The sequence below is a fragment of the Cotesia glomerata genome, linkage group LG4 (genome assembly GCF_020080835.1).
Source record: "Cotesia glomerata isolate CgM1 linkage group LG4, MPM_Cglom_v2.3, whole genome shotgun sequence".
Taxonomy (NCBI): Eukaryota; Metazoa; Arthropoda; class Insecta; order Hymenoptera; family Braconidae; genus Cotesia; species Cotesia glomerata.
Genome location: NC_058161.1, coordinates 9,779,688 through 9,805,346, shown reverse-complemented (window position 1 = coordinate 9,805,346; position 25,659 = coordinate 9,779,688). Strand labels below are relative to the sequence as shown.

Genomic DNA, 25,659 nt, shown 5'->3' with positions numbered 1-25,659 from the left:
TGTAGGTGGAATTTCGTAAAATCCGTTCTCAGCTGACCTCTACTCAGCGAAAGGAATATTCCTACCAAATTTCGAGTCTCTAGGTCTTATAGTTCCAGAGATATCGTGATGAGTGACTATATCTATAGAAAGTCTCCTATATATATATATATATTAATATTATTCTGATTTAAAGGATTATATTACGAGTACATGATTATCTATAACTATCACATGATTAAATTTTTCAAAAAACCAAATCAGGATGTAATAAATAAAAGAAAACATAAATTTATTTGGTCTACTACATCCTGATTTGGTTTTTTGAAATTTTGTAAAACTTATAGACCTGAGAAAATGAGTATGATTAAATATAATTTTTATTTAAATATGTATAAGATTTACATTCGCATGTTTATTTATAAAATTTAATAAAAGCTCACAGCAATATATAATGTAAGCTTTTGTTAATATTGAAATTCAAAATTAATTAAGTAATTTCACGCATAATAATTTTAAAAAACATTGTTACTTTTCGGTACGTATAATTATTTATAGACTGAAATTGTATAAAAAAGTTTTTACTTTATCATGAAGTTTATGACATTAATATTTGTTTTTATATAGGAGTTAGCATAAATTGTTAATTTACTCACTAAATATTTGTAGTTACAATGAAAAAGTTATCAATTAAAAAAAATCATTTTTTTTTTTTTTTAGTTTCTACATCGCAGACACTTTTTCACCGATACTTAATCTTTTCTTGTAGACCAGAGTGATATTACCGAATTGGTTTTCCTCAACAGTACGAATTAGGTCTAACTCAGATGTATTCTCATGAACAGAAGCTTTCTACAGTAACTCTTACTCTTGTTGGAGGTATTGAAAGACCTCGAGAAAAGAGTAAAGTAGTAAACATAGAGAGTACAGTATAACTTCCGTCCCATTTGCTGTTGAATGACTATGTACTACTCATGTAGACACTCGACAGTATTTTTCACTTCCATTCTCCGGATTCATTGTTTCCATCATCGACATTCATATTTTACATTAATACATAATACATCTTAATTTAACTATTCATCATGTACAAAATCTTCAACCACTGAACGTTAAGTTTAAATTAATCTTATCTACATTTAATTTAACAACTTGGTTGCTTCCTCACTAATTCATTGATTTATTGTTTCAGATAAAAGTATCTTGGTGATTAATGATTGATGGTCTTATCGTCCTGACGTCAGTACTTGCGGGTTTAAATAATGTAATAACGACGCTGCGGCGTCGAGCAATGTCTTCTTCGTCAGTGAGCAGCTGCACGAATGAGGAGGACGCCGAGGATGTCGAGACAAAGCACATTGGCTGGCGATACAGCACGAGTATCATCATTACTGTCATCTCCGCCACCAATATCATCAACGCCATCCTCAGTACCGTCTGTATACACTTGGAAGGACTGCGGCTAGATGAGTTCGAATAATTCGATACTCCTTGAATGCGTTAGTGCAGCTATCGCATTTATTTCACCTAAAATTCAAGAGAAGAAAAAGAGGAAAGAGTAAATAAGTAAATAAACACAAACAAACAAGCTGGTTGAATAAATACTACAAACACTGCAACACACAGCCTGCAAAGTTGTGATAACGATGAGGTGACAAAAAAAATTGGCCATCGTTGCCGTTGTCATCATCGTATATGTATACAATTATTCTTTAGTATAAATATATTTTAAATGGGTATTTAAGTCCTGGTGTTTATTAATAATTACAAGGACTTAAAATTACATTAATAATAATAATAATAATAATAATAATAATAATAATAATAATAATAATAATAATAATAATAATAATATATTTTTAAGGAAAATAATAATAATAATAACAACGATAATAAGTGATCAAAACGTTGTGATTCCGGGGATGGAAAAACGCCCTGGATTATTTCGATCGGGAGCGGGAAGAAAAGGCAGCAGCTTTATTGCTAAAGGAAGGAATTTTGATGACTTAGATCCTTTCAAAGAGTTACCGACTTCCAGTTTAAGTACCAGCATTAAGAAACAAAAACAAAAAAGCACGCCATTCATAGCGAGACAAATAGTAAATGTAAAAATTATTACGACAATTAAAAAAAGAGTAAAGTGTCGCGTGCGAGACGTAATCATCTACTCGTTTATTGTCGTACAAGTGCAAGGCCACTGGACAGTAGACCAGTTGATTAAAAAACTCCTTCAAAAACAGCGCAAACGTAATAAACCGTGTCGTGTGCGATATCGTAAGAGAAATACTATTAATATTAATAATATTTGTAAAATAAGTGGAAATAGTTGCCGGGTGACGTTATTTCGCGTTAAATTTCGGTGACGATGATGCTTGTAATAAACACCGCGGAGTCTCGACGAGTGACATAGATAAAAATATAATAATATATATATAATTAATAATTGATGTTAAATGAATAAATAATTAAATAATATCTTATCTGGCATGTGCATGGGTAATAGTGTTGTGTAAAAGGTGTTTATTTATCAATGCACAGCGCTCATAAAATTCTAAGTGGTTGTGTGATATTTCAATCCTCGGGCATTTGAATTAAATTATTATGGATATAAATTGACAAGATGTTGTACAAATATATAAATATAAATATAAATATATGATTAATAATAATAATAATAATAATAATAATAATAATAATAATAATAATAATAAATAATAATAATAATAATAATAATAATAATAATAATAATAATAATAATAATAATAATAATAATAATAATAATAATAATAATAATCATAAGCTGGCGAAGAGAGCCAGAAACGTTTAAAAAAGAGTGAAAGGATGCCAGGGGGTCGTCGGGGCCTGGTAGCCCCTCAAAATACGTTCTTGGAGAACATTATACGACGAAGCAGTAGTCAACGTAAGTACTCGTGTTATGCATAATCTATTGCTACTCATTAACTCACAAGTATACGTACTTTCAGTCCATACACATGCATTACGATGTACACATTGTTGACTATAGAATCCATACAAGCGCAGTGATCATGACCTACTATTTATTCATGGTAAAGGTTGCCATAATATCATACAACTAACGGGTATTATGATAAAAATAATAATAATAATAATAATAATAGCAATGACGAAAATAAAAAAAATTGAGTTGACAGCGCAAAAGCTTAAAGAGCTTTAAATGCTTCTATGGTTAAGTGATAAATGGTATTACAATCAGCATGAGTATGTGTCATTGATTAATTTTATCGCGTGACACACTCTTCCCTCAGCTAAATGAGCTTATAAGTTTGTGTCTTCGTGCAACACCCTTTTTTGTACCCAGGGGTGTAATATGCAGTGAGTTGTCGGTAGCACGACACAACTCAGTTTGCGAGCCATTTTTATCGATCCACTTATTGTGTGCATGACTGTTAGTTATATATACCTTTTTTTACTTTACTCTTTATTTACTTTGTTTTTATTGTATTTTATTTATTGATATTATAATTTTCTAATCGGCAGATAGGGTGAAGTTTATCAAGATTTAATTTTTATTTTGGAGGACTACACTTACTATACAAATAAAAGTGCCGATTAAGATAAAGGCGATCTGATTTAAGGATACAATCTGATGGTCGTGGAATTACAATTTGAGGATAAATGTTAGACCGAATATAAATGAAACAAAAAATTCGGGTGGGATGTTACAATCGATTCTGAGGTTTTGCAAGTCAAGGCTATTTCACTAGTTCACTGAGTAGACCAGACCTATGCGAAATGTCAGAGAATATTTTTTTCTATGTACCTACACCTATTTTTTTTCTTCTTCAAAGTTTATCTAACTTTTAATTTTTTCTCAAATATTATTTATTATATATGTAGTATCGGAAAATACTGGATAGGATATTGATGTTGTTAATATCTAAAAAAGGGAATCACAGGTCGGATATTTTAAGTGAGTATTTATTCTAAAAATTGACAGAGTTAAAAGACAGTTAAAAGAGGTCTGTCGTACATCGAAGTTAAGTAGGAACTGCCTGCTTGAGTCCCATACAATTAGATCTTTACTTACTACCTGGGTTTCTCACCCCCGTAACAGTCATACTTCGTTCTAACACTCTCGGTACTTATAATGTACATTTTTGCCACGAGACAAATCTATACTTAGGTTCCCACGCATACAAATATTTTCTAAAATACCTTAACTAAACATCTGTTATTTGGGAATTTTTCTTAATCCCTTTATTTACAACCTTTTCGAAAAAATACTTACTGCTAAGTACAAAGGTGCAATAAAACAATAAAATAGAAAAACTTAAATTTAAAAATGACCATTCCACATACATGTAGATAAATTATTGAAAATATAACGCGATGGGTATCATGTTTGATGATAATATTTAAATTGTTATACATGCATATGATTGCGCTTGAGCATTGCAATTTACATATGATTAAATCTAATTGCTAGTAATAAGCCAATTACGTGTAACGTGTAATAAATAATATCATATTATCTCTAGAAACGTCAAATGTAGTCATTAGTTTATAAATCATCAGGTGATTATAAAGAAATATTAAATAATATTGAGGGTAGTTATTGATTGATCTTTATTAATCTATATAATAAAGGACCAGTTTTTCAATTTAGGATGAAAATAATCATTGCCAGTATATTTACATATATGAAATAAGTAGCTATATTTTAGTATTGGATAAAATTTCATCCCGGATTAACAAACTAGCCTTAAAAGAATAAGAAAATTTTTTTCCTGCATATTTATGTGATAAAACGTTTTTTTTTTTTTTTTTTTTTTTTTTTTTAAGGCTTAAATATGGTTTTCACATCTGTAGTTAATTTAAAATAATAAGTTTTCGAAGTAGTTCAAAATAGATTAGAATGCCGCGTTCGACAAAATTTTTTTATTCATTTAATCTGCTTTGTACATGTAAATGTAGTTACATGTCAAATATTAATTTATATAATTAAGAGAATAAGAAAAATTTTATGGCGGGCATACTTTTACTGTAAAAAGAAATTTTATAATTAAATTTTATATCATCTTAAAGGTCTTAATTTGAATTGGTGCCTTTTGATGATTTTAAATATTTTTTGGTGATAGTCAATTTTTTACTCTAAAAAATAGTTTTGAATAGTTTCTTGGCTCTATAAGTTTCTTCCATCTTATTTGTTATTAAAGTATTATTTTTTTAATTTATTTCACAAAGAAGAATCATTAAACCAAAGTTCTTTTATTCACAATTTGTAATTATCAGCAATCAAATAATGACTGGAAGTTGCTAGTTATAATTAATTATTTAGTTAATATATTCTTCAGTTTGGATTTAACAACTATTGTAGAGATTTTAAGCGCTTAGAATATTATTACGTTACTGGATGATCTCTTCATCACTTGAACTTTTTTTAGTGTGATGCCAGTCTCTTCATCTCTTGTGTGCATGCCCTGGGGCATCTAGTGCTGTGGCAAATATTCTTTAGTAGATGAGAGGTCGTGTGCCACAGATATCAGGGGTGAGAAGATTAAGAGGGCCAACGTCCTCCCGCCGGCTATGACATTTTTTTTCATCTTTTTTTTAGTCAGACGCTCTTTCTCAACCCTGTTTTTGTATATCTGCGAGCTTTTGTTATAAAAATCTCTTGTAAAGCTTTTTTATTTGCGTCTTGATACTACTAGAGCATGTATAGATACCAGACACTTGATTGCCTTTGTCGCACAGGTTTTTTTTTTTTTTTTTAAAATAAAAAGATACACAATTAATTTCTTATAAATTGTACATTTTAATAATTTAAAAGTACATTCAATATTAACGAGATAAGTAATATAAAATATGAAATGTAAATGGATATAAATAACTTAAGGCATCATACGTCGTGATAAATTTTATTATACGATTTTGATAGTAATAGGAGGGTATAAATAAAAAAAAAAAAAAGGCCATTCGACAGCCGAAATGGAAGAAGACTTCATACTTCAATAAAAATAATAAGTTTAAAGGTGTTTAATTAATCAATTAAAAGTTTTAAAATTTCAGTAATTTCGAGAAAAAAAAACCAATGCAACATCAAATTTCATAAAAAGATAGCAGATTTAAATGTAATTTTTATTTGACATACAACAAAATGTGAAAATTAAAGCTTATTTGAAGAGCTTTCAGGTACATTTTACTGAAATTCAATATAATGTCGCATTCAAAAGTTATTCGATAAATAAACTATAAAAAAGTGTATTTTTAGGATTTTAAAAATTTCAAAATCCTGTAATTTGAAAACTACATGGCCGATTAAGCTCAAATTTGAACTTAACCTTTGTATTTATCATTAGATTGAATATACTGGATTTCGTAAAGATCCGTTGCGAATTGTAGACACCATCGTTGTGACAAGCCGCGTTCTATCCCATATACATAAATACATACATGAGGAGCTGATTTTCAAAAGGTTATCTTTTCATGTTTTAAAAGAGCAGTTTTTTGAACTTTTAAATATTAATTACTTCGAGAATGGTAAAAATTTCTTAATGAAAATCGAATTGTAGCTTCATAACCGATAGCATTTTATAGCTAAATTAAAAAAGTTCAATAAAAATATTTATAATTGAAGATAACCAGTTTTTTGTCTCGATTAATCAAAAATGAAAAGATACCCTTTTGAAACTCACCTCCTCACATACATAAACTTTTGAGTCATATGTATTTTCTGACTCAGCTCATCGAGTTAAGTTGGAATATAGCAAAATTTTCTAAAAGTTGCATCATGGGGACCAATGCAATAATTAGATTTATATGAAATCTACTAAAAAATCAAATATATTTCGATGTATGATGTATGTTACGTTTTGTTTCTTTTTTAACGCTGTATATCAATTATTGTCAAGGTAATTTCGCATTTATACATTATTCATTGGATTATCGACACAATATTAAACTGTAAATATTTTCATCCCTCGTATTTATTGAACGGTAATAAAATGATGATAATATTTTTTTTTGATTGACAGAAAATTGAAAATTTTGAAACTACTGATCTCATTTTAATTTTTAATTCTTATAAAATTAAATTTTTATACTAATAATTAATAGCAATAATACTTTTTAAAATCATTCCAAACCAGGTAGATAATTTGATCGTGGAAACGATATATGTAATGGAAAAAAAATGTTTCCTAGATGGTTGTTTTTGCTACATAGTAAAAAGTGTTAATTGATTGAAAATTTCGATAGCATGAAAAAAATTTCAAAAATTTTTTGTATTACATTCATAAAAGAAATAATAAAAATTTTCAGTTGAATTAAAAATAATAAAAAATTTTTTATTTATGTTATTATTATTACAACTTGAACAAATTGTTTTAAAATAAAAATTACATTAACAACAATAAAAAATGATGAGGTCGTTGAGCTTGAGTTAAGATTTCCTTATTAGTATAAAGATGCAGAAAAAAGCTTAAATCTCGAGGCAAAACGTTAAGCTTTTCCCACTTAACGCTTCTCTTTCTATCCACGAGTGGATCTTAAATTGTCTGAGGAGTGAGAACAGATTTAACTCCTTTTTTCAATGCTTTTTACCTATTCTCTAACCCGTCTTATACTGTCTTTGCGACACTTAAACATTTGACGCAGCGGCTAAATTTTTAACCCTTGCTCTTTACTTTTTACGGAAGCATCACGTTATCAAGCTCACATCAATTATTAAAAATGTATTTCAAAAAAATAAATCAAGATAATTTATTGTGCATTGTATATTACAGAAACGTAAAATCTATTTTTGTTACATCTGCTTGACATAATAAAAAATTATACTATCAGAATGCTTTTACGTTATTAAATACTTTTTGTCTCATCTAACACAAATAGTTTGAACACTGATAAATTTTTAAAGCTCAAAGTTAAATTTTCAATTTTAAGGATACTATTTTTAGCGTAAAATAAATATTTGTTAGTAAATAAAATATGACACTTAAAAATTCATGAAGTAGAAACGTAGAGTTTAGATCAGCCGTACGTTTTTCTACCACATTTAAATATAGTGAGAATATCATATCGTACATTTCCGTGCTGTTTCGTAGTGATCCGGCAGGTCATTGGGTCATACCTACCGGTTGTGTATGTGACCTTCCTCAAACATGGTAATACTACATTCTACTACTATACACAAACTCATGCGTTATATTTACATGCGTATATATGATACCTATCGCTTTTCGATGCATAACAATCCAATATATGCAACCGCCAAAACTCATTATATACTGACTTTTATAAATTATTATTATTATTATTATTATTATTATTATTATTATTATTATTATTTTCTCATTAAAACGTTATACCTTCAATCAATATACTAATTCTAATTAATAATCAATACAAAATTGAGAACTATCAAACGATTATAATTTTCAATGATAAATTTTTAAAAGAACAAAATTTTGAACATTTCATTATATAATAACAAATCCGTAACAATCGTATTTTGAAATAAGCAAAAAATAAATTATTTATAAGGCAGTAAAAATGAAGTTCTATTAAAAATATAAAGTGAAGCTTAAGACTGAAACATTCAAAAGACAACTCAATTATTTTGAATTGTGTATATTTTCATTATTTTTTTTTGTCAATACTCTTTTTTTAAAAGCGCGAATTTGTTATCCTTATATTTTTTTTAACTTTCGTTATTTACACACCAATTTATACCTACCATTTATATGACTTTTAAATTATTATTATTATTATTATTATTATTATTATTATTATTATTATTATTATTATTATTATTATTATTATTATTATTATTATTATTATTATTGTCGTTGTTGTTGTTGTTGTTGTTGTTCTGTCCTCTATTGCTATTTTTAGCTTCATGTTTCTGCGCTTTACCAATTTAATTATAAATGTACTCGCGCAATATAGACGCATTCTCCGTGGGTAAAAAACCATCAAACTTTTAATAGTTTTTTCATTGCGCTATTTTTAGACATTTAAAAACGTAAACCACTCTTTCCTGTAAAATTGAATCAAATATCCTTCAAGCATTAACTAAGTAATATGTAAACATGAAAATATTAATCAGAAATCTAACGAGAAGTTCACCAATAGCTTTCCTTTGAGAAGAAGAGGAAGCATTTACTTGATGCTTTAAAGTTCGCTGCACCTTAGTCTGTACTTCACGAGGCTTAGTATAGGCTTAGTAATGCCAAAGTTAACAAATAAAGCACTTCTCGGTACTTCAGATTAGCTCCGTCTCTTCTCCACCACCTCACACCCTCCCTTGAAACCTTAGCCTGTGTGTACTTGAACTCGTACACATACTTACACTTAGTAGTATATGGTAAGATACAATGTCTATGTCTATGGTCTATACTTAAACTTTTATTGTGATTCTATTTTTAAACCAAAAGCTTTGTGCTCACTTCTTTTATTCGGCCACTGGTTTTCTCATTAATTTTGATTTTTTTCTGAAATCTTTTATTTTTTAATACGTCGAATGCAGTCTCCTGAAAAATAATGAAGCTTCTCCATTTCAGTTGAATTTTTAATGTTTTTATTTAATCTACTCATTCTGTTTTTTTTTTTTTTTTTTATTTTAATTTTAATAACCCGAGCTGAATTCTATTTTTGTAACCTCCGTCCTCTATTCTCAATGTTTATCTAGCGAACATTTATATTCTGTTAAAATCCCAGGTACGCTCGTATAAATAAATTAAATTGTTGATTTATCAAAATAAAACATAATGACTGACACGTCATAACTTTTTATTTTTATACTTTTAACCCGGCAATACTTAAAATTTTATCTAAAATATTCGAGATATAGGCGGATCAAACTTGTATTAAAACGCTCACTTTTTTTCGTTACTTTTTTTACACAGTGCAAATCTTTAATAATAAAAAAATGGGAAAAAAAGTTAACTAAATTCCAGTCTCATGCCAGCTTGCTTTTTTATAACATAAGTATATAACATTTTATATTTCAGCACACAATAAATGCCTTCCTAGTTTTTATTATGTTCAGTATAGTGTCTGGCTTTTGAACCAATTTTGCGCAATACAATAGATATCTTAAAAAATTCAATTTTATCATCAAACATTACAGATGAGAAAAGTAATTTCACATAAAAAAGTTTTTATCAAATTTTCATCACATAAATAAATCGCTTTTAAAGTACATTGTACTTACAGTGACTTCTTTAGTCGTGGTATTCCTATATATGAAATATGTGAGGAATTTCATGTTAAATCGAAAAATTAACACTTTTTATGATCTAACTAATTATCGAATTTTTTGGCACATACAGAACACAGTTTTTGATAAAATAGAAACTTCAATGAAATTATAGGGCGAAGTTCCGAAATTATGATTAATTATTACAATAATTTTTTTCGATTGAGATATATTGGATATTAGACCATAATAGTTCGCTAAAAAAAAAAATAACTTGATTTAAAAAAAATCTTCTTTTTATAATATTACTCTTGTTTCGAGATATTCAGTTTGAATTAACTCAAAAAATTCACTCTTGAGTAAAAAAAAAAATGAAACTTTTGAATTAAGAAAAATAAATTGCCATTTAAGAGTTTGACGAATTCAATAAGACAATTAACTGTTTATAAACAATATAACCATATTTCACCTAATAATTTCATTCTTAATGGTTAACAAGTACATGGTAACATTGAATTAAGATGTTGCTGACTTGTTACAAGAATACCAACAATCCTCCGATTTCTCTTTTTACTATACCATCAAAACTATATTTCAAATAGATTTTACAAAAATTAAGAAAACGGTTGACCCTAAAAGCCATCCCTACAACTTCCCGCTAATTCCATACCTAAGCGCTTAAAATTGCACTTTTGACGTTTTTGAGCTGCGCTTCGAGCTCAAAGAGTTAGCTGTTCTATGCTTTTGATATCTCGTCGAGCACACACACACACACACACACACACACAAATAATATATATACACACACAAAATAATATACATACATACATACATACAGGCATGGTGACTAAGAATCGTCGGAACTACTCCTTAAGATCTCAAAACGTGGAGATCTAATGAAAACTCGATTTTCGAAAACAGGGGTAAAACCAATAACAAAAAATAACTAGAAAAGAAAAAATTTCAAAAAAGTAAAACAAAAATAAAAATATTCCGAATATCAGATTCGACGTGTAAAGTTTTACATATATACATATACATACATAATGTTCGGTAAACATAAAAAGGGTGGCACTATATAAATTTAAAAAACATTAAAGTTATTCTTAGTACAACAAGCTTTATAGATATATATTTCAATGGCTATTTTAGTGGTAGGTAAAGACATGTCGTTAAATCTCACTAACATTAATGCTCCAATTGTTATTGAGGTTATATATACATATCGTCTTCTTTTTTTTCTATACACCGACTAGACCACTTCACGAGGACTATGCGAGATGTCCGTGAAATTGTTCATACCTTTTATAGATGCTATCGTTTTTGATTCAACTACCATAATTCTATAACTCTAACTCTCTCTCTTTATCTTTTATCTCTTCCTTATTCCTTTCTAGCCGTTTCACATAACTACTATTGCCAGTATGACTGCTGCTGCTGCTGATGCTCTAAAGTATATGCAACTAACACCTCTTTAAAGATTTTGCACAAGAGCCAAAAATGCTTCTGGACAAAAACTTTTACACCAAACGAACAAAATGCTAAATTACGATGTGATCAATGCTATTCTTTTTACTAGCATTACTTTAAGGACGATTTAGGAGGGTGATCAAGCTTCAAGAAATTTCTGACTACAAAAACCAAAAAAGTAAAAGTTTAAAATTGCGAAAAAAAGAAAACTAAGCTGCAGAACTTTTACTGCAGCATTCTCATTAAAAAACTCAATTCTTTATTCTATATATTATTATATCAATTATCATGAAATTATCATAATACCAGTTTTTATTTATACGACTGCTTAAAATTATCAGAGCCTAAATTCACAGTCGGGCCAATTATTCGCGACTGAACTTTAATAGGTAAAATAAATAACGTTGCCATATCATGGGTATTTTCTAAAGCCTCTAAATGTAGAAATTTTTTATTTGATAGCTTAAACCCGTGGGCTTGTTATAAAATAAAATGTCCTAGCTACGTCGGTTCTACACTACAATTTCGGTTAGTTCTATAGTGAACAGAAAAAATATCTATATAAAGTTATTTTCCAAAGCTTACTGTCCATAAAAATGTTCGGCTCATACACGAAAAAAAATAATCGGTAGCCTCTACCGAAAAAAATCGGTAGCAGATACCGATTATTTTCGTTAGAGCCTACCGATTTTTTCGATTGCGGCTACCAATTATCAATTTTTGAAAATTTCTTATCTTCTAAACGAAAAGTTAAATTCTCACTTCTTAATGAATAAAAAAACGGAACTTCATTTGAGATACAAATAACACTTACTTAAATACAAAATATTAAGAATAAGGAGTATTTATTAGGTATTTTTTGATTATAAATTTTTATTAAATTAAATACCTTTCGGTAGCCGCAATCGAAAAAATCGGTATAGATTCTGTTTAGAAACTAACCGAGAAATATCATCCAAGTCCCAAAAAATTATTTTGTATGAGAATATATATATATATATATATATTAGGGTGTGCCAAAATGTAACTTCCGTGGAGAACCTTTTAAAATTGGAATTTTGAGTTCCACTTTTAACAGCAGCTGTGTTTCGGCATTTCCTGCGATATTTCGGGGTAAGAGGATTCATTTAATTAATTATAGGATTTTTAACAGGAGATTTAATTGGGCACTTCCGGCCAAATTTTGAATTTTCGCCGGAAATGCCCAAACTAAGCTTCTGTTAAAAAATTCTATGAAAATCAAATACATCGTCTCACACCAAAATATCTCAGGAAATGCCCAAACGCAGCCCCTGTTAAAAGCGGAGCTCAAAATTCCAATTTTAAAAGGTTCTCCACGGGAGTTACATTTTGGTACACCCTAATATATATATCAAAAATATATGAAAAGTTGTTGTTGGTACTCAAATGGAAGGTCTCGATGAGTGTAATATCTGGGTGAATTTATATCTTTAAAAATGTCAATAGTTTACAAGATACAAGGTCATATCTTAATTATTGATATTTTTAAAGATGTAAGCTCATCCTGATGTCACACTCATCAAGAGCTTTCATTTGAGTACACATATGCATTTTGATATATTTTTCATATATACATATCTATATCTATATACATAAAAGAAAGTCGTGTTAGTTACACTATTTATAACTCAAGAACGGCTAAAGCTATCGGGATGGGACTGCTACCATTCAACGCAAAATTTTTATTTATTTTATTTTATTGAAAATTTGTATTTATATGCTGATCGTGTGTTTGGTTATGATAATTGGTTCCATGAAATAAAATAGTTAGATTTCTATTAAATCTACTTAAAATGTTGTTAATAAACTAGGAATTTTTGAAAAATGAAATTTAGGCCATGTCTATTGAATTTCAATAACATTTACTAAAAATTTCCTTACAACATACGTCTCGATAGCAGCGGGAAAAAATTCATTGTAAAGTTTCCAAAACTTAACATTACATGTAGTAATTCAGCCAACGGACTAAAAATTTTACATACATGTTATTTTTGCTGATTACGTAACTTATAAATTGTTCTTATTGCAGGATCAAGGGAATGTAACAGATTAAAATGAATGCATTTTCCAAACATTAGATATGTGACAAATAAATTTGGCTACTTATTTAAATAGAACTCATAAAGAACATGTTAAAATTATTTTCTATAAAAAATTGATGTCACTGAGAAAATTTTGAATAACAGAAAAATTCTTCGCACTTGAAGCTAGACAGGTTTCAACTTCACTCATGAGACTTGCAATGATTTAAACTAAAATTTTTAATGCTCATTTGAAATCTGTGCAAATCAAAACAATACTCCAATTAAATTTCAAGTCTAGATCTAAAAATGCAATTCTATAAAGTGCTCAACGAAGCGGGCAGGTAAAAGCTAGTAATATATATATATATATGAAAAATTGATGTGGGTACTCAAATGAAAGATCTCGATGAGTGTAATGTCGGGATGAGCTTATATCCTTAAAAATGCCAATAGTTAACAAGATAAAAGGTCATTTCTTAATTATGTGTCTAGAAATGGAGCATTTTCGAATGCAGCCTAAATACTTATCATGATAAATTGACTATCGATGAGAATGATATGAAACCTTGTAAAGGCGCAAGTTCAAGTCAAGACCTTTGCAATGACACTAAATTTCACTAAAAAACCCGATTTTATCATATGACTATCCTGGAGACAAAATTTTTGTTATTCTCTTAATAATATAAATATACTTTTTTCAATACTCACTCTTATGTCAAACATTAGAATTTTATTATATTCTGACTCTAAAATCGAAAAAGTTTAGTTTTTTATACTTCCTGTGTAGTTTTTATATGATTGCAATCATGATAATTTTAACTATCTCCGATGGTAAAAGTCACTATCTAGATAATAAACCGTATCATCATAATTGTGGGAATTAATATATACTGATTGTACTAATTACAATCACCGGATAGTTGCATTTATCATTTTAACTTTGCAAAAGTTAATAACCATCCTGAATAGTAGAAGCTACAAAATAAGAATGGTTACCGTTAACATAAAATTCCTTCTGTGTGGTAATCGGTAGCCTGCACCGAAAAAATCGGTAGCCTCTAGCGAAAAAAATCGGTAGCTGCTACCGATCGCCAATCGGTAGCCTCTACCGATTATTTTTTTCCGTGTAGCTTAATTACTTTAGGCTATTATTTATGTATATTAAAAATGATCTGTAGTAACAAATTGCGTTAGTTGGCCATCGATTTTTGAGTATTTCACCCCTTATGGTTTGTAGATCGTTAATCACTTATTCATCATTAACTTATTATAGATAATAATAGGAACAATAGATCGATTTTGATTATGATGAAATTTTAAAGAAGAAATAGAATTTCAACTCCAAAATATTAATTAATAATTGACTCGTGAGAATATATCACACAATATTGATATTTATTCCTACTGTTAAGTATAAAATAACTTTTATTAACAAGTATTTGCTGTTACTTATTTTGATGTCAAAATATGACTATTCACTTTTTAATTGCGACATGTGCAAAATATTACATTGTTTACGTTAATTAATTACATTTATTTATTCTAACTACATTTACTCTAACTTAGATAAAAATTTACCAACTGTTCTAGCTTTTCTAGATTTGGCCAAAGCTTTTGACACTGTCAATCATAAGATATTGATGAATAAACTATGGAGGTATGGAATTAGGGGTATACCACATCAACTCCTAAAATCCTATCTATATAATAGATCCCAAGTAGTTAAATTAAATAATACTATAAGTGATACCAGAATCGTTACTGTGGGCGTCCCCCAGGGTACTGTCTTGGGGCCCCTATTATTTATAATATATATCAATGATATTTTTAATGTTTTATCGAATGATACCATAGTTTCTTATGCTGATGATACAGCCATATTATGCTCAGGAAAAAGCTGGCTAATAGTTAAAAATTAATTAATTGAATGGTTACATAAAATTGATTTATGGCTTAGAGAGAATCAACTCTCTCTCAATATAGATAAGTCTACATTTATAACTTTCGGCAGTTATAAAGATAGCTACCCAACTGAGTTTGAAGTACATATTAATTATAAGCTGTTGAAAAGAGTTGAACATTGTAAATATCTTGGAATACACTTTGATAATCATATGAGATGGAACAACCATGTTCTGGAATTATTCAAAAAACTCAAATATTTCACTTTTGTATTTTACAAACTGACAGAAATATTAAATCCACAAACCATGAAAATAATATATCATGGGCTACTCGAAAGCATAATAAATTATGGTATTATTGCCTGGGGAGGTGCATATGATAAGTCAATTAAAATCATCTCAAATATACAAAATATATTACTAAGTAAATTGTGCGTAACTAATATCAACAACACTCCCCTTGGGATCAGAAAAACTTTCATTACCACTGCGTTATCTTTCTATTATCAAGATTGCATAAATCTCTATAATGATAAAATAACTTGTACAAGACATAAACAACTGTCACTACCAAAAATAAGTAAAACAATTTACACACAATGTGCTTATTATGTAGCTTTAAAATATTACAATAAATTACCAATAGAGATGAAAACTTTGAATGATAAGAAGAAACTAATAACCAAAAAACTGAGAGAATGGATAAAAATAGATAATTAGTTAAAAATCGTGATATTAATTTAAGTGTTACAACAATATTACTTATAAAACTTATATAAATAACTGGTTTGCTAGGTTGATTTTCTTTTAGCTTGCACTGTATTAAGTATTACTATATTACTATCTTATATATTAAGAGATTGTTGATAATAAAATATATTTTTGTTAATATGTACTCGTTCTATGCACAGCTGCTATATGCACCTCTATAGAATTTTTTTTGTAACGAGATTAATAAATAAATAAAATTTATGTACGATCTAAATGGATGAGACTTTCGGCACTCGTGAGTTGGCACACTCACTTCGCTCGTTGCGCCAACATCACTCATCCACTCAGTATCATAATAAATTATTAAGTTTGGTTGTAAATAAAAATTTATGCCATATTTCTAACGAATTCGTCGATTTTATTTAATTTATTTACGTGAAATATCATACTTTTGTATAAAATGTCAAGAATACAAAACCTGTCATGTTAACCCTTCGTTACTCGCGTCTTTTTTAGTTTCTCGCTCGCACTATAGTGAGTTTCTATAGATTGAGTAGTTGTTAAGCGGCGATTTGTTTATAGCGCGAGTAACGAAGGGTTAAGTAAACAGACTGTTGATATATATAGCGCAACATTCTTTCATTAAAAATTTTTTTTTATTGATTTTCTTAACAATGATTTGTTTTTAATTTTTTGCATTTTTTCGTCTATAGAGGAAAAAATAAGACTTATTTAATTTTAAAGATTAATAAATAATTAAAAGATCTAATCGTAAAACAAAAAACACCTTCGTAAAATAACAATACATAATTACTTAATTCATAGTTTGTTATCCTGCGACTACACGCATAATTAATTTTCTGATAATTAGGTTATCAAATCAAAATCTAAATTAATTTTTTCACGAAATAAGATCATTCATTTTTAAATATTACTAGAAATTTGAACAGGGCGCTACGAGTGCGCTTTAATTTTTACCAATAAAAAATCGTGTCCCGCTTTTTAATTAAAATTAGTAATTAAGAGGAAATCGCAACAGAGACCCAACTAGAAATTTTAATGTAAGACCTATTGGGTCCTCATTGGGTTGCCCAATATCGAGTGAGTGTCATTTGCATGTTCAGAGCGGATATAACTCGTCAATTATTTGATGGCCTACAAAAGCTCTATTTGTGTGGTGGTGTGTAAAGCTTAAATTAATGATGCTTCTCATCCAGGGGTAAGCATACGTACTGTGTAGGAAGGAAACAGGAAGGAAGGATGTTTGTCTTCTGCATGTATATACGTATCTGTGCGTGTGTTGTGTATAAATATATTATTAGGGTAATATTTATCTAGGGTATTTTTAAATGTTTTATCACGATAAATGTCTCAATCTTTTCTTTTTTCATAAAGAATCATGTATTAAATGTTATTAGATTTCTATCGTTTTTGAAAGATTTAGAAACAGCTCGTTTTGTCCAGGAATTTTCATAAATTTTGTACATTTACCGAGTGTCAGATCAATACGAGATACCTCGGCACAATGACCTTTGGAGGAAGCTATTTCTGAGACATATATGTTTGTATATAGATGAGGGGTTTTGGTAGACTTGAATTGACAACACGGATCTAAGGTTATGACACATTCATTATGAGGTCGAATACTCGATATTCCTGCATGTTTAAGCGTTCGAAGTTCAAAATCTTATGATAATCGTTTCGAGAAATATAAGAACAATAGATAATTGGTAGTATAAAATCTACTATAAAAAAAACTACTTGGTTCAAGAAAAATAATTTCTTCAAAATTCCACTCTTGTTTTGAAATATTCAGTTCTTTTAACCCTAATTAGAAAAAGGGATTTCAATGAATTTGATTTAAATACTATACAGACATTTTGCATTGCGGTAATCTTTTCAAATCTCTTTTTATATTTTTTAATAAAGTAATTCGAGAAATTTGACAAGAATTCAAATCTTGAGTAAAAAAGATAAAAATTTTCGATGAGATGAAAAAGTTCGCCATTCAAGAATTTTATGAATTCAACAAAGCAAGTTACCATTTTCAAACAAGATAACTTATATTTCTCCTAAAAATTTCTTTCTCGAAGATGAAGATACAAAGTTACATTGGTTCAATATATTACCTACTTATTTCAAAAATATCAGTAATGCTCGGAATTCCTTTATTATCTATATAATCAAAAATAAGTCTCAAAATAGACTCAAGTAAAAAAAAAAAATTTTTTTTTTCTATATAATTCAAATTGAATAAAGATATTTATTCTCGAACGAAGAATATCGAATTCCTAAAGAAAAAAGTAAATATTGCTGGTTTTCGAAAATTGTGTTCTTCGATTAAGAGTTTGATTGTACAGTCCTCCTTCCCTAAGATATTTTAGCTGTGTCTCAATTTTTCCATTAGATACTAACAAGAGTAAAAAAGATAACCTGCTATATCTTAGGAAGGAAACACTTTATACAATTACATATATGAGAAATTTTTGGATCAAAACAACCAGTTATATTCAAAGTAACTTTCTTAAATCAAGTAATTTTTTTCAATGTCGATTTTGCACCATACTTGCAGATATTCATGAATACGTAAACGTTCGAAAATCAAAATTCCGTTATAATTGTCTAATGTAAAACAGATAATTGGTAATATAATATACTAGAAATTTGAATAGCGCGCTACGCGCGCGCCTAAATTTTAACCAATAATGAATCGTGGCCCGTTTTTTGCGAGTTTCGACCTTTGACTAACTTCAAGACTTTCATCTATCCACAGATTCGGTAGAATCTGGCGCCAAGTTCCGTTCAAATCCGTTGTAAACGGAGCGCCAGACTACCGACTTTGTTTACTGTAAGCAGAACGGTTTTTTGAGGTTGCAAAATTTTATTTAATTCTACGGTACTGCTTCTTCCTAAATTTTATATTATAACAGTAATTCATGCTTTATTTTACTGATATTAATTAATTATATTCAATTATAATAATTAATCTACTTGAAATTATTAAATTTTATCAGTACAAACTATAGCAAGCTCAAAAATTTCGATCCTGACTTTTTTTCTATGTAAAAAGTGACATGCCACAGACTGAATAATTCGAGAATGCATGGTAATCTTCCAATAGATGGGAAACTACAGTTAAGAAAATACATTTCACAGCTTGCATCTACATCCACCAGGGTGCGCTGGAATTGTTTTTATATAAACTGTAGCTTCAAGAGGATAGTTTGCTATAAAAAATCCAGCCAACGCGAGATTTAAGTTGGTACCAATTGTAAATTTTTATCATAATTACAAAAAATACTAAAATCCGAACAAAAACAGTTTCACTGTAAGAAAAAATCGCGCCAAGTCCACGTTCATAAGACTATTAAGAAAAAAAAATTTCTTATTTCTTTACAAAAAGATATAAAATAAAAAAATTAAAAAATCCAAGTAACCGATATGATTGTAATTGATTTTCGGAAATTAAAAAAAATTTTATTGTAAATTTGAAAATTAAAAAAAAATTTTTGGAACGTATTTAGTGTGCGTGGTTGCAAAATATTTAACTTTTAATGAAATTCGTAAAATCTATTTACTAGGACTTTAAAAAAATTGAAATACACAATGACGCACACCAAGTACGTTCCAAAATTTTTTTTTTAATTTTCAAATTTACAATAAAATTTTTTTTAATTTCCGAAAATCAAATACAATCATATCGGTTACTTGGATTTTTTAATTTTTTAATTTTATATCTTTTTGTAAAGAAATAAGAAATTTTTTTTTCTTAATAGTCTTATGAACGTGGACTTACCGCGATTCTTTCTTACAGTGAAACTGTTTTTGTTCGGATTTTATAATATAGGATACGTAATTTTTGTTAAAATTTTATCCATAAAAATATTAAAAAATAAGATTCACTTTATAAAAATCGTTTATTAAATTAGCTTACTTGAATTCGAATCCTTCTGATACTATTTTTTAAAAACCGATGTATCCATACAAATATAAATTAGTTGTCACACACAACCCATACACGTACGACACGGCTTTATAACGTAATGTAGGGGCGTCACAACCACTAATCGGAACTCAACAAAACAGCCTTGAGAAAATTTATATATTCATCGTAAATGATATCAACTAAGCACAACAAAGGAGTGCCAGTAATGCAAAATCCGAACAAAAACAGTTTCACTGTAAAAAAATCGCGCCAAGTCCACGTTCATAAGACTATTAGGAAAAAAAAAATTTTTTCTTCTTTACAAAAAGATACAAAATAAAAAAATTAAAAAAATCCAAGTAACCGATATGATTGTTTATGATTTTCGGAAATTAAAAAAAATCTTATTGTAAATTTAAAAATTAAATAAAAATTTTAGAACGTATTTAGTGTGCGTGGTTGCAAAATATTTTACTTTTAATGAAATTCGTAAAGTCTATTTATTAGGACTTTAAAAAAATTGAAATGCACAATGACGCACACCAAGTACGTTCTAAAATTTTTTTTTAATTTTTAAATTTACAATAAGATTTTTTTTAATTTCCGAAAATCATAAACAATCATATCGGTTACTTAGATTTTTTAATTTTTTTATTTTGTATCTTTTTGTAAAGAAAAAAAAATTTTTTTTTCCCTAATAGTCTTATGAACGTGGACTTGGCGCGATTTTTTTACAGTGAAACTGTTTTTGTTCGGATTTTAGTATTTTTTGTAATTATAATGAAAATTTACAATTGGTACCAACTTAAATCTCGCGTTGGCAGCATTTTTTACTGCAAACTATCCCCTTGAAGCTACAGCTTATGTAGATATAATTCCAGTGCACCCTGGCGGCCGTAAATGTAAGCTGTGCATTACTTTTTTTAACTGTAGTTGCGTATCTATAGGAGGATTACTACACATTTTTATTTTATCTAGTCTGTGGCGCTGACCTTTCTCCATCAAAAAAAAGTCTGGATTCACAGATTCGGTAGAATCTGGCGCCAAGTTCCGTTCAAATCCGCTGTAAACGGAGCGCCAGACTACCGACTATGTTTACTGTAAGCAGAACGGCTTTTTGAGGCTGCGAAATTTTATTTAATTCTACGGTACTTTTTTTACCCAATTTGTTTATCATAATAGTAATTCATAATTTATTTCACCGTATTAATTAATTATATTCACTTATAACAATTTATTTACTTGAAATTATTAAATTTTATCAGCACATACTATAGCTCGCTCACAAATTTCGATCCTGACTGTTTTTGTTCGGATCGAAATTTCTGAGCGAGCTATAGTATGTGATGATAAAATTTAATAATTTCAAGTAAATAAATTGTTATAAGTGAATATAATTAATTAATACGGTGAAATAAATTATGAATCACTGTTATGATAAACGAATTGGGTAAAAAAAGTACCGCAGAATTAAATAAAATTTCGCAACCTCAAAAAACCGTTCTGCTTACAGTAAACATAGTCGGTAGTCTGGCGCTCCGTTTACAACGGATTTGAACGGAACTTGGCGCCAGATTCTACCGAATCTGTGGATACAAGTTCTCCTCTGGCAACCACTCTACAAAGATATACAGAATCCTATCTTCTCTTTTCTCATATGTACAAACATATTATGTGATAACATGAACTTTGACATATATAATATATATTAAATGTATATTTTATTTACATGTGGTAGTACACTTTTTCTTTAACCCTTCAGTACCCACGTTCTTTTTAGTGTCTCACTTGCACTGCAGCGACATCCTATAAGTTGAATGTTGTTGCGTGAGAAAAATTCTCATAGCGAGGGTACTGAAGGGTTAAAGATTCTGTTACACGCGATCTTTCTATGCATGACACTAATCGCACTTTTTATTTCCATGACATGGTGAAATAAATTTAAAAACTAGAATAAATAAATTATTTCCACTTAAAGTAATTAAGTATTGTTATAAAGTACAAGTATAAGAAAGTTATAAACTATTTTATAATACAGGCACGTATTAAGTTAAGTTGACGCATGTTAAGTTAATACTTGAACGCATTTAAGCGTTGGTATTTTCCTATAATAGATCTAAATCCAGTTGACGAATCCACTTAAACTTTAAACGTTTTATATAATCCGCGATTCAGTTTGAGCGGTCAAAGCTGTTTTATTTTTTATCGAGTATAGTTGTCTCAAATTATTTTCAATTCATTAAGGCAATTTACTCATTTCTTTTCTTTTTTGTTTATCATTTATTAAATTTACTGCTGTTACAAATTAGTTGGGCTATATTTATAGTATTAATTCAGTTTAGTTTATTTAATTAATTATTGTTTCCCGCAATGAAGTAATTCTATAATATTTTATAAAAATATATTCAAGGTTTTTTATAATTAATTACTTATAAACCTAATTAATTATTTTAATTACAATTCTAGTTTCATATTTGATTAAATTTTTACGGTTGCTTTAATTAAGTATATGGTTTGATGATGACTTATTGTAATTATTTATTAAATTTTTATCTTTTAGTTGAAAATAGAAAACTAAATGTAATTTTATCATTTGTAGTTGATTAAACGTTGAATACAAAATTTAACCTTAATTTTTTTATTCATTCAATCGATAACAACTAATTATACGACTCCAATCAAAGAAGGTTAGTTTAATTTTAATAATTCTGAGAATTAATTAAAAAGTATGACTGATATGATATAATCTAAATTTGAGGACGTGGGTTCGAATCCTATTTCTAACGTCAATTATAATATTAAAGTACATGTTAATGGTAAAATTTAATTTAGAATTATTTATTCATTTATTGTTTTCAAGAATCAGCCATAATATGCATAAAAATTGGTTGGTAGTAGCATGTATTATAAAAATATCAATTGATGCATTTATAAATAAATAAAGACAAACAATAAAAAAGCCAAGCTAAGTCATGATTACACCCACAAAGCTTATTAACTCCCTGCGAGCATAGATTAATGTGAATGATAAGATAATTAAGTGAGAGCTAATGAGACTACAATTATTATAATTAAAATGATCTAACTTCTAACAAAATTGGCTTAATTAAAATATAAATGTAAATAATTTTTGAACAATATTGAAATTAGGAGACATCGGAACCTTTTTTTTCAGATAAAAGATTATAATTTAAATTTTAACAAAAAAATTTTTTTAAAAAATTTTACGCGTAAAAATAAATGTAAAAAACAACTATGAACGTAACTTTTTTAAAATAAAGTCAATAGATAATGAGGTGTCTGCCGATTTCAGTATCATTTCATTGATACAAAATTAAAATTTTAGTTATTCGATTGAACTATTTGATGATTTTCGTGTTTCCGATTTGTTTCTAATTAATCCATTTCATATATTTGTCAAAGATTTTTTAGCTCTATAACCCCGAGTAAAAGCATAAAACAGCCACATCACCGCTCCAGCAGCGCCGCACTGGCTCTAAATGCCCGCAACACCGCTGCAACAAATTTGTGTTGAAATAATAAAGCTATTATGGCCGCAAATCCGCTGCAACAAATTTGTGCAGAAATAATAAAATCATTATTGCCGCAACATCGCCGCAACAAATTTGTGCAGAAATAATAAAATTATGATTGCCGAAACACGTCTGCACTATAATACTTCTCTCTGAAAAACTTCCCAAATTCCGCAACACCGCTGCAACAAAGACGCAACACTCGACAAACTAATCATACATATATTATTTCATCAATTTACTGAATAAAAACGAAATTCCGTGGCACCGCCTCACAGCTGTGACAATTCAAATTCGAATTGATTTGTTGGAGCGATATCGTTGTCGAAAGAAATCTCGAAAAAGTGTTTTTATACAATAACTCGAAAATTTTTCGTTAAATGAATTTTATGGTAACCAATGTTTTTGTTAAGCATAAAAATCTGCATTGATTACCGCATCAAAATTGGCTTATTTCTTTGAGAGAAATCTAATAAAAAAAAATAAACGGTTGACTCTAAAGGCCATCCCTGCAACTTCCCGCTCATTATGTACTTAAGCGCTCAAAGTTACACATTACGTTTTTGAGCTCTTCGAGCTCAAAAATATAATTTTGTGTCATTTTGAGCTCTTTGAGCTCAAAACTCTAATAGCAGTTTAATAAAACACAATTTTTTGAATTTTCAAACGGCAATAACTTTTGAATGGATCCGATTTTCACGCGGTTGGCGGCATTCAACGCAGTTTTCAAATCCTCATTAAGGATTATTAAGTTTAAATTGATCGAGCCAGTAATTTTGAAGTAATTACGAAAAAACACTTTTTTTGGTTTTTTTTCGACAACGATAACTCACCAAACTAATCAACCGATTTTGACCGACCTTGTGGTGATCGACGTGGTTTTTTGATCTTAAGAGCTGATTACATTTTGGAATTGATCGGTAAAGCCATTTAAAAGTAATTCCAAAAAAACCACATTTCAAAAAATTTTTTTTGTAGTTTTTTTGAGATTTCTCAAAATCTACTAATTCGAATCGGTCCAAATGGTATTCAAAATCTTTAAAGTTTAGTCAAGCCCTTTCGAATGGCACCAACCGCGATGAAATCGGTCAAGCCGTTCAAAAGTTATGAGAGGTTTACATACGGCCACACACACACACACACACACACACACACACACACACACACACACACACACACACACACACACACACACACACACACACACACACGCTGTAGCCACGCTGAGACTTTCTTCTTTTTTTAAGACACACGGAGAAAAAAATTTTGCTATAGGAACTCTACTAGTAGTTAGTTGTAAAAAGTTCCAGTAGGTTAACGTATTCTTATAGTAACAATACCGTTTGGCTCCTGCAACTCTACATCGTTGAGCTCTGAGAGCTAAACGTTATTTACCTCTCACAACTCTACAGGATCGTTCTGAGACTATAACAAATTTTTGGAAGTCTGCTTAATAATTTTTTTTTTACGATTAAGCATTGATACTTTAATAAATACATACGGTAGAATGAATTTATATTGCCAACAATAATTGTATATGACAAATAAGAATAGTATTATAATAGAAATAAAATAATAATAGAACTTATATTACAAATAAAAATAATTTGTAAAATAAAAATATGGTCGTCACAAAATTATCTTATTTTCTTAATTATATCAATAGATATTAGACATAAAATCATTACCGTATATGCACGAGAAAAGATAAATAAACGAAAACAAATTTTATTTTGTGTTAAATTGGGTCTTTTTAATGTATTCCGATAACTTATCACTTATCACAATATATTCAACTAATAAATTAAATTAACAGTCACTGCAAATGAACCTTGAAAAACTATAAATACAAAACTGTTCTAACGAAATTCAATTTGACAAAAAAAAAAAAAAACCTATTTCCTTAAAGAAA

The 25,659-nt window shown here is 28.7% G+C and overlaps 1 protein-coding gene and 1 long non-coding RNA gene across 5 annotated transcripts in view; both read left to right on the top strand.

The window, feature by feature from the left end:
* Positions 1-548: 548 nt before the first annotated feature.
* On the top strand, positions 549-1,677 carry LOC123262587. The gene is made up of 2 exons (XR_006509001.1): positions 549-858; positions 1,172-1,677. It is a non-coding gene; the product is annotated as an uncharacterized LOC123262587 (long non-coding RNA).
* Positions 1,678-2,724: 1,047 nt separating this feature from the next.
* Positions 2,725-25,659, top strand: part of LOC123262565 (potassium voltage-gated channel protein eag) — a 62,727-nt gene continuing 39,792 nt past the window's right edge. For 2 of the 4 annotated variants that reach the window (XM_044724798.1, XM_044724797.1), the window contains exon 1: positions 2,725-2,899. In XM_044724798.1, coding sequence (XP_044580733.1) covers positions 2,821-2,899 — 79 coding nt within the window. In that variant the 5' untranslated portion in view covers positions 2,725-2,820. The remainder of the gene's footprint in view (positions 2,900-25,659) is intronic. The other 2 variants (XM_044724800.1, XM_044724799.1) reach the window with 1 other exon arrangement.